At 37.6% G+C, this 13,896-nt stretch overlaps 1 protein-coding gene across 2 annotated transcripts in view; it reads left to right on the plus strand.

Annotated features, from left to right (window-relative positions):
- The window catches only part of psd2 (pleckstrin and Sec7 domain containing 2), a 265,093-nt gene extending 255,368 nt beyond the window's left edge, over nucleotides 1-9,725 (plus strand). For both annotated transcript variants that reach the window (XM_028813479.2, XM_028813480.2), the window contains 2 exons: nucleotides 2,345-2,488; nucleotides 6,612-9,725. In XM_028813479.2, coding sequence (XP_028669312.1) covers nucleotides 2,345-2,488; nucleotides 6,612-6,821 — 354 coding nt within the window. In that variant the 3' untranslated portion in view covers nucleotides 6,822-9,725. The remainder of the gene's footprint in view (nucleotides 1-2,344; nucleotides 2,489-6,611) is intronic.
- The last annotated feature ends 4,171 nt before the right edge of the window (nucleotides 9,726-13,896 follow it).

Consider the following 13,896-nt stretch of genomic DNA (forward strand, 5'->3'; position numbering starts at 1 on the left):
GTCTGGGGGACTCTGGGCTTGGCAAAAGGTTTCAGCAGACAGTAATGCTATAAAATAGCTAGGTGGAAGTCCTGTTTTAAAATAGAAATTGGTCATTAGAATAATGTTTGTAGAGTGCTACTGGCAGTGTTACTGAATGTTATTGCTACAAGTGCAGGACACTTCAAGTGTATAGTGGGGAGGCTGGCAGTTTTATTGGGTGTTACTGCCGAATCCCACATTATATGTGTTACGAGGTTGCAACCCGTGGGAAGGGAGAATCCCACTCCTTTTATTACTTACTGTAGTTTGATCTGTACGTGTAGTAAAACTTAAAAAAGATACTAAGCAGTCTCATAATAAGGGTAAAAGACATTTACACTCCACAACCCTAGTATATACTGCACTATTAGCTGGCTACCCTATTTTGCTCATTTGGAAAATCCTTACATAAAACTAGTTAAATGCCTATGAACAATGATGAGACAAAACAAAAATTTCTTAGCATTTTAATTGATGAAGCAAACCTTTAGGGAGCAGCTAGTTGTGGCTGAACTGTGTGAACCAATTTTCACTGTGACAGACGGTGGTGACTGGTAAGTACTTTCTTGTGTGCTCGCTGAAGCAGCTTCTTTGGGTGTGTGACTGACCAAGTGTTTCATTCGTTCTACTGAAGTGGTGCATTGATTTCATTATCTGAGTTGTGGGCCTCCAGGATGTCGAGGTGGAAACTCTTTATTAATTTTGATTGCCCATACATCCATGTATTCACAAAAAGATAAAGATAAATACATTTATAAGAGAGAATAAGGCACAGATGGACAGAGAGATACTGTTCTTCTGAACCTTTGTTAGCTTCCCATTGTTCTATAAGTGGTTAGCATTTCAGATCCTTCCATTTAGGATCTCACACTTGGTTCACGTTAAAGTCAGGGTATCCAAAATTGGTTCTGTGAAAAAGAGAGAAGGAAGAACTATTCCTATTTTCTGCTTTCACTAATCCTCAGGGGCAGTGCAGTGTTCTTTTGACAGCCGCAATACTGCAGGGAAGCTTTCCTCTTATAACCTTTATAAAAATCCTTCCATTTTCATTTTCAGCAATAGTATCCATTTGAAAATATATGTAATCATAAAGAGAGTAGTGCACAGACAATTGCAACAAAGTAAATTGTATACGTTGATGGGAAGATTATGTCTTATTTTACTTACGTTTCGGAAAATTCAATTTTCTGTATAGGAAATAACTCAGAATGCTTTTAGTATTTTGTTACAGTTCATCAATGCCATCTCCACTTTTTAAAGTATTCATAGAAGATACTCAAACAGAGCATGTTCAATTTGTGCAGACCTTCCAGCCATGTTACCATTTCTGAGTGATTACTTTTTCTTACTCTTTCACATTTTACTGTTTCTGGCTTGGTGGGGAGAGGGGTTTTGAATGCAACTTTGGAATGGAGCATTTATTATAAAACTCTATCTAGCTTAATAGTGTGCATTGACACTTCAAAAAACATAACATAAGTTCAGTCTGAATATAATGGGATGAGATTACATTTTAGGTTATGTCAAGTGAGAAATTCATCGATATTAAAAGGAACCATAATCATTTAGATCTTACTGTACTATAAAAAGGAAACTAGCACATTTCACTAGTACAAGTACGTCTAAATTAAAATATAATTTATACAGTTGCATTGAGTTCCAACACATGAACACCTGTTGAACAGCCTTTTAAGTTCTAACGGACCACAAAAATACAACTCCTGAACTGCAGAATATAAAAATGAGTTGATGAATCTTTCGGCTGTAGCCAGTAAAGATATATCAGTTTTAAGTACTTCTTTGCAAATAAATGAACCAAACAGTGCATTAACAGTTCTATAAACCATTTTTTGGCACTTACTGTGCAGCATCTTCAACATAATGCACCTGCCCTCTGCTTCTGTTTTGGCTGGCCATCGTCCAGACAGCTGCTTTACTAAAAACCTAAAGATTCAGGCAGGGCGGCTTAATCATTCTGATGGAAGCACTGGCATGAAATTCTCTGCCGCCTAATTAGGTTACATTTTCTTTGTAAAGTTGGATCCTAGACAAGCTCAGCTGGCATGACATGACATATTTTTTTTAAGTAGCCAATAAATAAGACCTGTGGGTTAGACGTGGTGATTATTTAGCGGTGTTTTATATAACTTACTCATTGGTAAATTAGTATGAGACTTATTATTAGTTAATTTTAAGCAGAAGATGTTATTCTGTAGTCGAAAAGAGTATTACAACTATTTTAACTGAGTCCAGAGCCTTGTGTATATCATTAACAGATTGAGAGAATTCAAATTTTGAAGTTGTTTTGTAACTTATTTTTCAGGAGGAACAATTGAGGTCCCATGAAAACAAATTAAAACAAATTCTGGAGGAAGTGGAGGAGCACAACTCCCACCCTGCTGACAAAACTCTCAAGTCTAAGGAAGCAGAAGAGTACAGACTTAAAGAGCACTACTTAATATTTGAGGTCGGTTAAGTCATTCAATAATCTTTTTACCATTTTATCATTGTGACAAAACTTTGAGCCTTTTAAAAAGGATGACTACTGAAGTAGCTGAAATTTACTCCTGCTTTTGTATGCTAATTGGAAATTTTTAAAATAAGTTGTTGTAAAGAGCAATGCACTGGAAAACAAATATCTTTACTATATTTTCACCATTCCTTCCACCATTTGCTCAATCTATACTAGCATTTATCCAGTCTTTAGGAGAATATCTTCCCTAACATAATACTTTTTTAAAAACTTTTTAAACTGAGGATGCAAAAAATGAAAATCAATACCATACTGAAACCCAAGAAGAGGATTACAGTAATCCCTCACTTATCGCGGGAGATAGGTTCCAAGGCTGACCGTGATAACTGAAGTAGGGACACCATATTTATTTAATTATTTAACGTGTATTTGGACGTTTTTAAACCCTCCCTGTATTGTTTACAACCCACCATTTACTCTATTAATAACAGGGACAACTGCTAAGCAATATGAAATCGGTAGATAAGTTTACACTTACTGTATAGCGAAGTACACGTAGCAGCTTGTAGGCGGTCATGACGTCGTCGACCTTGTTGCAAAGATTCCTAAAGCAGATTCCATCCAGACTACTGCCTTATCACATCCACTTGCAACTCGTTTTGCACCCTGGTTAAAGGACACTGCGGCCGTAGATCTTATATGCTTTTCCTCCTTTTTAAATAAAAAGAATCAGTGTCCTGCAGTGGTGTAGCTGTTCCCTTCCTTCAACATATCCAAAACTTTTATCTTTTCTGCAATCATTTGCATCTTCTGTTGGTGCCTGGACATGGCCCCTGCAGCAGTAGCTTGTTAATGCTGAATGAGTGAGATGAGACTTCCTGGTTAATGCAACAATCCGTCGTTGAGCCAATCAGCAGCACACAGGAACTTAACTGCGTGCTCTGATTGGGTAGCATCTCTTGTATGAAATCAACTAGGCAAACCAACTGAGGAAGCAAGTAAAAAGACCCATTGTCTGCAGAAACCCGCAAAGCAGCGAAAAATCCGCGTTATATATTTAGATATGCTTACATATAAAATCCGAGAAGTCGTGAATCCGCGTAAAGTGAACCGCGAAGTAGCGAGGGATTACTGTATCACCATAATGACAACAGAGTCATACAGAAACAAGTAATAATGGCCATATGATAAAAAAACATTTTTTTGTTTCCATTCATGTATATTTCTCAAATGATTATTATTAAAAGAGATTGTAGAAAGCAAACTGATCCCTGAGCCACACCATTGCCAGTGAAAATGCTTAATGGAAGGTTATATAAAGTTATGAGAAATACATAGGAGGGCAGTGTGAGGATGTGATGATTTTTTAAAGGACAACACAAATGGACACTTAACTAAATCACTTGGCACTGGATAAGGAATAAAGTACTCAAAAATAATTACATTAAATAACACCTGCTTTTAACTTATTTAAAATAAAATTATTACTTTTTTGAATTAAAAATTTTCATATGAGCTTCACCATTAAAAAATTCTGCCACCAACCCTCATGTTTTTCCCTGCAAGTTGGAGGGCCTTCATGCAGGGCTGGATGCAGATTAACATCATACCCAGGACGGAGCAATTGCAGGTCAAGGGAAAACAAATTAGTTACTTTTGGAGTTTCAGGAATTTGAACGAGTGCAGATTCCTACCTCAGAGCCACCATTTCGTTCGTGCTGAATAGAGAGTGGTATATCCCTCGCAACAGAATTTGGGCTTGGACAACATTGGCTAGATTTACTACACAATCATGTGGCAAACCATCACAAACACCATAGTTTAAGAAATGCTGTGCTAGTGGAACAAAGGGTTGTGGTAACACATGTACATCAATACAAATGCTTCAAGAAAAGTGTGGACAGCTGATTCAAGAGGTCTTAGCTATATACTGTATACCATTATAAAAACAAGACAATGTACACAATAAACTAGTAATCTGTGCCATGAACCTCCTTATTTTAATCTTGTTAATGTTAAATGGATAAATTCTTCTTTCAGATTATCACTACCATGCTTCTTGATGTACTTCTGGGACAATGTTACCCCTTATGTTTGATGATATGATTTGAAAAGAAAAAAAAATGAATTTAAAAAATGTGTAAAAAGTGCAAGATAACAAAGAAAACTATTGTTTTTGATGTCATTATGGTAAACCTTATACATGTTAGGCATGTTTTATTTAAAAGTGTACCTTGGTTGGTTTAGTCATTATTAGCTTCCTTGATACTTGCCCACTCTGTCCACTCCAGCTAATTCAACCCATACTTTCTCTGGAACGTTACAAAACAAATCTTTCAGAAAAGCTGAACTTATTTATTAGCGAACAGATAGCAACACGTGCTAAGCAGAGTGGACATTTACTCAAAGAGCCCTAGACGTAACACTGTACAGGGTTGAACAAGTTTTTTAAACCTACTCAAAGCATTTAACAGCTTCAGACGGTTCCTATAAATTGTTTTGGGATCATTTTACATGCAACTAGGAACAGCTATAGGTTAATATTACAAATTTCAATGCATGCAATATTATCGCTGTCAGTAAAGTATCCAAAAAACCTTTCATGAAACATCTAGGTGCTGTTGTCTGCATTTGGTGTGTCAGTGACATCTGGCTCATTATCATCCAACACAGTATGGTATTCATTAGGAAAGATTTCCATATGCAGTTTCATATCTAGTGTGTGCTTGGTGTGTGGGTGTGTTTGTGTGTGTCCTGCGGTGGGTTGGCACCCTGCCCGGGATTGGTTCCCTGCCTTGTGCCCTGTGTTGGCTGGGATTGGCTCCAGCAGACCCCCGTGACCCTGTGTTCGGATTCAGCGGGTTGGAAAATGGATGGATGAATGGATGAATTTCATATCTCTCTATTATAATAAAAAATCCTGTGACAAAACATTTTGGAAGATTTTTTCAAGTCCCACGCGTTGAGACCTTGGCCATGAGATTTTTTCAAGTCATGCCCTCCTCTCAACCATTTTCAACCATACACACGGTAATCTCACCTCTCATTCGTGTGAATGCTTTTGACAGATGCATTTTCTGCTCTCTCAGCTCTTATAAAATGTAACGTTTTCCTCATTTTAAGTTCCCAATTAAAGAAGATGTATTATGTCCAAATCTTATTGTAGAATTTCATCACGAAGGGTTATCAACAGAAAAAATGAGTACAAGGGCAATCCTAGCACTGAGAAACAATGAAGTCAAACGAATTAAAGCCAAAAATGTCGAACTATTACACAGCAAATTGGTTAAATGCGTATCAATAGACTATGCTAAAACAGTTAGTGATGATCATGCAGAAGATGAAAACATCAACTTACAATATCCCGAAGAATAATTTTTCCCACACAAATTACTGTAGAAAGAAGGATGTATCCAAGAAAGGTAATGTAGTACATCTTCCATGGATAACATTACACAACAAAGTAGATCTTAATATGCCATTTGTATTAAAATGTTAACAGTTGCCCGTGAGAATAGCTTGTGCAAAGACAATTAATAAATCTCACAGCCAAACATTCGAAAAAGTTGTTTAGTTTAATAGAGAGAAAGAAACGAAATCCAATCACGGGCAGTTATACGTTGCATTGTCATGATGAAAGTCCAAACACACAATCAAAATTCAATGCGATATTGACGAAAATTTAATTCAAAAAATTGTTTTTACTGAAGTTTTACAGTAAAAGTGTAAGTTTGAAAAGTATTAATTTCAAAGCCAAACAGAACGAAATCGTATCACGTAACGAATAACTCTAACACAACATGAAAAATAATTTACTTTAAAATTATTATGTTTTACTCTTTTTTAATATGGTTAATTACTCGCTGTAATGTAAAATAGTTCTATTATGCATATGTAACAATTCCCATGAAAATAAAAATCTGTTTAAATTGTACAACTGCATCCCCATACGCAAGCAACAGAACCACAAAGAGGCTAGCGTGTAGCACAGGAACAGGGGTTGGTGAGCGAAGCGAGCAGGGGCAAAGCCCCTTAGTATTTGTATATTTTGTTCAGTTTCATTTTTTTTATACTGTTTACCGTTCTCATACTACTTTGCTGTCTTTTATCCACACAGAGAAGTCGATATGACACGTATATCCATCTCCTGAAAGCCAAATTAAAGGTGGAAAGTGATGACCTAGAAAAAATCGAAGCCAGTCTTCTCTGCAGTGAAACAGATGAAAGTTACTTGAGAAAGACACAGTCTAGTCCCTCACTTAACCAAGGACACATGTCTCTAAATGGAAGAGCCGAAAGCAAGGAAATTCTGGAAACAATAAGCTAAGAAAAAAGGAAGATGGTGTACAGGGATGATGGTGTCTGAATCACAGAAGAGCACAATTGACTGTTTCACTGACAATACTTTGGATGTTTGAAATATCCTTTCAAATAAGAGCTATGTATTGAACACTTTAGCATTCTATATGTAACAAGGTCTCATGTTTCCAGTATTAAAATCCAACTTACACTTTTTTGCCTCAATTCCAGAATCCCTGTATACTCACTTTGGCTGGCAGATGTGTTGTTTAATGCCACAATGCCTTTCTACTAGCATGCTTTTCCAATTTATGCTTGATTTATACCAATTTACTTCCGCTCTGTTGTTTCTGGAAACACAGAAACTCAGGCCCCTTTTTTAATTTATTCTTTCCAGATTATGCTGTGTTGCTACCGACACACTAATTAGCAGCAGGACTGCAGTGCCACTATTTAAAACGTTTTTAACAAAAACTTGAAATTTACAAAAATAGAATATGCCTAAGTTTGCAATAATAACCCAATCATATATTAAACAAAAAAAACATAAAACATTTGTTGCACATGATAGGTGAAGAGATATTGCTTGATTTTACAATTCTATAGCTGTTATGCTGTATATAAAGCACTATTAAGGTATACATATTGCAAAGAAAAATAATGGCAGTGTTACAAATCATGTTTTAAGATTTTGAAATTTCAATGGTACAAAATGTTTTAAAGTAAGGTTTTTTAAAACAGTGTGTATATAATCAGCTAGTATTACTGCCTCTTTGTTATTTGCTACTGATTTCAAAAATCAGTAGTACATTATAGGTTTTTTCCCTTTCTCTGTCAACAAGCTACTTTTCTAGTAAACATAATATATAATTCTGCGAAGGAGGTGAAAACATATTTTCTTGCTTTGATTACTGTGTTTTCAATATGGAATATGTATGTGGATATTTATATACTGTGTAATATGATCACTCTGTCTACATCTTGCAATTTACCATATTTATGGAGATGTACAAAATGGAATGAGAAACAGGCTAAGAAATGCAGTTCCCCTCAAATGTACTCGTATGCCAGAATATCTTTCTTTTTTTTCTTTTTTTTTTTTTTGTGCTGGCGGAACATAATAAATTGAAGCTTCTCCTCAAAGTTTTCATGTTGAGGTTGGTATTGGTGACAGGGTCTGTTATACTGTATCTGTATTTTTATTATATTCCATATATTACCATTTTAGAGAAGAATATATGGCCTAATGATTATACCAGTACACTGTACATCAAAGGTTGTGTAATGAAGGTATTTATTTCATAATGCCATTCTATATTTGAATATGCTAAAATAATTCTTGAAAACTGAGTTTGCATACGAGTACAAAGTCAAGATCCTTCAATGCTAAATGCAAGCAACTATGAAAAGTAATTGTCATATTAAAAAAGTGTGGTTGTAGAAAACAAGTTAACAGGTTCAAAGTTGAGTTTAGTCACAAATGTATGAGTGTATGGGAAAAAAAAGAGGATTCACTAGTTCGGCATCTTAGATGAACCAACGGTCCAGTGCATTAAAAAATTGTGGGTGTGGATTTAATACAGAAACAAAAGAAGCTAAAAGTGAATCAAAGCAGACAAGAGAAATGTATTTAAAAAAGAAAGAAAGAATTTCAAAAAAGTGTAGAGTTGCACAAACAGCAAATTTGTGATTCTTTTTTCTGAATCACCAATGCCCACAATCTATGTAATGCACTTTGTTTTGCAGATTATTTTACCTTCTACTGGGATCTAACCAGTGAGAATATGTTAAAATACTGACCAACACATTACAACTTTGATTTACCATATATACTTGCGTTTAAGTTCTCCCATGGATAAGTCAGGGCTTGATTTTGCTGTATAATTTCTGGTTCAGTGACAGGACTGGTTAGAAAATGTTTTCTTGTTCAGATTTCTATTGCCATATTAAAGCTGGCATTTTGACACATTTTAAAATGTCTCAGCGTTCCTATAATTAAAATATGAAGTTCATGGCCTTATTATGATGTTGAAGTCAAACAGGCACTGAAGAGAAAGTGCTGCTCAAGGTCTTCAGTACAGAGAAAAGAGGTTTATCACAGTGTCCACAACAGCATCTAAATACATACTGTACAAAAATGATCAAATTACCGTTAATATTATATTGCCTAGCTCTTCATCTGGTATGATTTCTTCATTCTTTGTTTTAATTTCCAGATTTTGGAAAAAAAAAAAAAGAATCATATGTACAGTTTTCTTAATTTTATGTATAGAATATATATATTTTTTACCTTATAATCAGCGCATATCCTATTCTTATTCTTCCTTCTTTCTTGCCAGTGCTTTCCTGTTTTGGGCTTTTTGAATAGATTACAGTAGTCCAAAGTCCTGCTCATCTGCTTTGGAGATCAACTAAATGTCTCACCCTCTAAAAATGGGAGACCATCCTGGGCAGCTTAATGTGTCAGCTCAGCTAAGAAGTCCTTATAGAGGAGCTTCTCACACAGAGCTGCCCTTTTACGAAGAAGCAGCACTATATATAACCAAGTTTTAGTATATAACTAATTAGATTTATTAATTTCCATGATACATTTTATGTCATTTTTTGAAACATTTTACAAATTGTTTTACATTTTTCAATTTTAAAACATTCATTCATTGCACTTTATTATGTTAATGCTTTACATTCTGCTTGTTGTAATTTTTGTAATTTATTTTTTTATATTTATTGTTTTCTTTTTTTGGAGAAAAATATGCTGGAGTCCAGTTTGTCAATGTTTATGTTTTTTTTTTGTTAATGTTATTTAGATATTTTTTTATATTTTAAACCATATTTTATTTATTGATAATTGTATGCTGGACATAAAGGTTAAATGTAAATTTGATCATTTTAAAATGTTTCACCAAATAAAAAATTTGAATATGAAAACACATTGAGATGCTGGCCAGTTTTTGAATGTTAATTAAGATTAGCTGGAAGATGACTACAAGATGCATGAAAAGATACAATCTGCTCACTTTTCAGAAGTTGTGTATGGTGTACTTCATCATTTCGCAATAGTAGTTGTGGTCGATGGAAAGAATTACGGGTCCACAAGCTGAAATGGTGGGGTGTCCCTGTTTGATCGAGACAAAGGAATAAACATAACCATCAAAACTAACAAAAATCAGGGTCCTTGACTCAGGAACCTTTCTTGGCTAACAAAGCCTGTTATAGTCACTGTGGGGAAAAAGTTCTGTCCTGCGGTGGGTTCTCGTAATGAGTGGCACCTCCTTCCAGGAACAATGGGATATGGAGTGGAAGGAGCAGAAGGGATGGAGTCCATACTGATTGTCTTCTTGGAACCGATAAAGAATAAAGAGGATAAGATTAGCGCCAGTGCCTCTCTTGACCTGGAGTGGTAGTACATACCACAGAAGAGCCTGAAGGATGACCTATAGCAGTGATGGCGAACCTATGGCATGCATGTCAGAGTGGGCATTCGGAGCCCTCTCAGTGGGCATATGTGCCGTCACCCCAGCACAGAGTTCCTTACTAGAAAGCCAGAGGGATGCGGGGCTGGGCTGCTACCCTCCCCCTCTCCCCACATGTGCCTGAGGACATTTCTCACATCACCCGCCCCTCTGCCCAGCAGCCCAATGGGAGCGCTTCCTCCCTCTCCTGTCTGGGGTAAGGCGGACGGTTCATATGCGGTGTGAGGGTGCAGCGCGGACGGCAGCCTGTTGAGTCTGTGGCGAAGGTGATTCCTGTGGTGGGGTTGGAGAGGAGCTAGGTTGGAGGGGATGTGGTATAGTGGGTCCACAGCTCAAAATTGAAAAGGCCAGTTTTAATAGATAATCGCTGCACTCGCAGGCTTAGAGGGGAGCATGGTGGTACGGCCGGAGCGGTTCCCATGAGATTCATGATGCGGGTGGTCCTCTTTTAAGTGCACAGGTGAGGATTCATCTGCATTTGTAATTGTTGCCGGGAACTGCTAATCACCACAACTGATCCACGTCCCCGTAATAAATAATAGAAGCGTGAGGACGATGGAAAGGGGAAAAAAAGAGAACGGGAACAAAGGTTAATGGGGAAGACCTGCGTGAAACACTTGAGAAGATAGAATGGATGACAAAGGACAGCACTGTTAGTTCTGAAAATGAAATCCTTAAAGTGCGGAATTATCTGCCAAATAATTTTAAGTCAATGAAAGCACTTGGAATTGCTTTCCTTACTTGTTTGGATCATCTTATGCGTGTGAGCAGCTGTTTTCAGCTTTGAATTATATCAAATCTGACACCAGAAACAGATCCCGTCTGCTTAAGGTCAAGATATTTATTTGTATGGGGCTCAATGAGTGCCATCTCTTTCAAATGAAGAAAAAACACCCAAAAATGGTATTAAATAATGTTGAAGTATCGCATTTTTAAGAAGGTTTTGAAGAGGCTACCATGACCTGAAGTTTTCCTAGTGCAATGAGACCTGGATCCTGCATTCTGTAGCAGAATACCAAGAAAATAATAAACAAGAAGCAAAAAAAGGTGAGCATTTTACAAGGAGAATGTTCCAGAAGAAGCCAGCACCTCCCTGATCTCCATAAAATTATTGATGATTTAAAAATGTAGATTGTGCCAGTTGATTTACCATCGAGATTACCAAGCTGGGGTGGCACGGTGGCGCAGTGGTAGCGCTGCTGCCTCGCAGTTAGGAGACCTGGGTTCACTTCCCGGGTCCTCCCTGCGTGGAGTTTGCATGTTCTCCCCGTGTCTGCGTGGGTTTCCTCCCACATTCCAAAGACATGCAGGTTAGGTGGATTCTAAATTGTCCCTAGTGTGTGCTTGGTGTGTGGGTGTGTGGATGTGTTTGTGTGTGTGTCCTGCGGTGGGTTGGCACCAGCAGACCCCCGTGACCCTGTGTTTGGATTAAGCAGGTTGGAAAATGGATGGATGGATTACCAAGCTGATTTGGCATTGAAACCAAGGAAGTGATTGTGCCCTTCATGCGCTCACTTCAGTCTTAAGGTACATTACCACTTACTTGAGAAAAACTGAAAATACAATTGGGGAAAGTGGACATGGTATTCTCTGTATTCTGCTTTTTCAGAAGAGGATGGTTCAGTTCTTATATCTTAAACAGTCACATAATATTGGGGCGGCATGATGGCACAGTGGTAGCGCTGCTACCTTACAGTAGGGAGACCAGGATTGACGTTCTGCATGGTGTTTGCATGTCTGTATGGGTTTCCTCCAGGTGATCTGGTTTCATCATGCAGGTTAGGTGGATTGGTGATACTAAATTGACCATAGTGTGTGTGATCAGTGTGTGTTTACCTTGCGATGGACTGACGCCAGGCTTTGTTCCTGCGACCTATTCTAGATGGGATAGGCTCCAGCAGACCCCCGCAACCCTTTTCAGGACTGAGCGGGTTTGAAAATGATTGACAGACAATATATGGGAAAACTGTTAAGGTATTGGGGGTGTAAGAGATGGCAGCTCAACCCAGCTGGGACACCACTGCAAAAGTAGGACGGGGGAAGGCAGCTTTTTTAGGACATTGTCCTGGACTGCAGCAGTGCCCCGGATTCTCGCAGGGCACTAAGGGACTGCTGGGTACCGTGGGTGCCAGGGACACTGCAAGAGGACCAGAGGAGTTGTGTCTCATTCATAGCCTGGAAGTACTCCCAAGTCACGAGGACTGAAGCTCCAAAGTACTTCTGGGCTGAAGAAAACTCAAGTCCTCCATCCGACCCGGAAGTGCTGGCAAGTCACGTGGGAGGAAGAATGGAAGCACTTCCGGGTCAGGAACTATTTAAAGGACTGCTGAATACCCAGCAGGCGAGCCGGAGTCGGGAGGAGTAGGACAGAGCTTGCTGGGAGGTGTGGAAGAGAGAATTGTGTTTATTGATAGTGCTTAATAGAGTTGTATTGCCTGTTTATTGTGGCAGAGGTGCTTCTGGGCACTATAACAAGAAGAAAAAGATTAAAATATCTTCTTGGTGATTTAAACCTGTGTCCAGTGTATCTGTCTGTTGGTTCTGAAGGGGCAACAGCAACCCCTAGCGTCTTACAGAGGATATAAGCAGTGACAGTAACAACCTGAATCCATGAAAAATCAAAACAGGTGCAAGAAAATGTGCAAGCTGCTCACAGAAAGTGATGGGGCCATGACTTGAAATCAGACCCAGGAGATGTGAGGCAGCAGGACCAACCACTGTGCTACCCATTACATGTATTTCCAGCAATAAATCTACACAAACTACATTTGAGCTTTATACAATAATATTTACTATTTGAGACACAGAGGAAATACTGATAGTAAAGTTCAGATAATATGTTAGGCAGTTTAGATGATCTACGAATATACCAAGTACCATTTTTCATCCTCTGTATATTTTGTTTTTCTTCTTAGTTGTAAGGCTATTTTATATTCCTCTGGGTTTAGTTCATTCGAACAGTCAATATTACTACATTAGTTCAACATCTTTTCTATGTTTATATATTTCAAATGTAATATATAGATCTAGCAATTAATTACTACAGCCATGAGTCAGACAGTATAATTCTCCACAGACGCACAAAGGCAGCAGTTGCATTAATCTAAATTAGAATGAGACAGCATAATATACAGTATGCTGGCTTTTAGTGGATTGAGAGTTGAAAATGAAAGGATTTGCTTTACTCAAGTCGCTATAATGCAGGCCTGGCTAATAGGCTTGCTGATTTAAATATGGTAGTTTATACCAGCCATGTTCTGCTTTCATAGTTCAGTAAACACATGGAATGAAACAAATACTGTTAATGTCTACATTTAGAGCTATTGCAATCCTATAATAAAAAATGTAAGTAAAAAAATAAACTGTAAACTAAATTTGGAACTATGGTAATGAGATGTAAAAAGCCACTTGCGTTTTTTTGTCATGACTACCATTAAGCTTCATACATCTATACAGTACATTAAAAAAATGTTCTAGGAGAAGGAAATGTCATAGCTCAGAAACAAAGAGTATCCACTAGTAAGTACAGCAGCCATTAACGAGAGTTCTTGCAAGAGTCATCTAAGGTATTACAGTGCCAGTAATCAAGAGCTTGTTTCATTGCCACACATACTGTAGCTTTTATTTTTA

Source organism: Erpetoichthys calabaricus, chromosome 11 (assembly GCF_900747795.2).
Source record: "Erpetoichthys calabaricus chromosome 11, fErpCal1.3, whole genome shotgun sequence".
Lineage (NCBI taxonomy): Eukaryota > Metazoa > Chordata > Cladistia > Polypteriformes > Polypteridae > Erpetoichthys > Erpetoichthys calabaricus.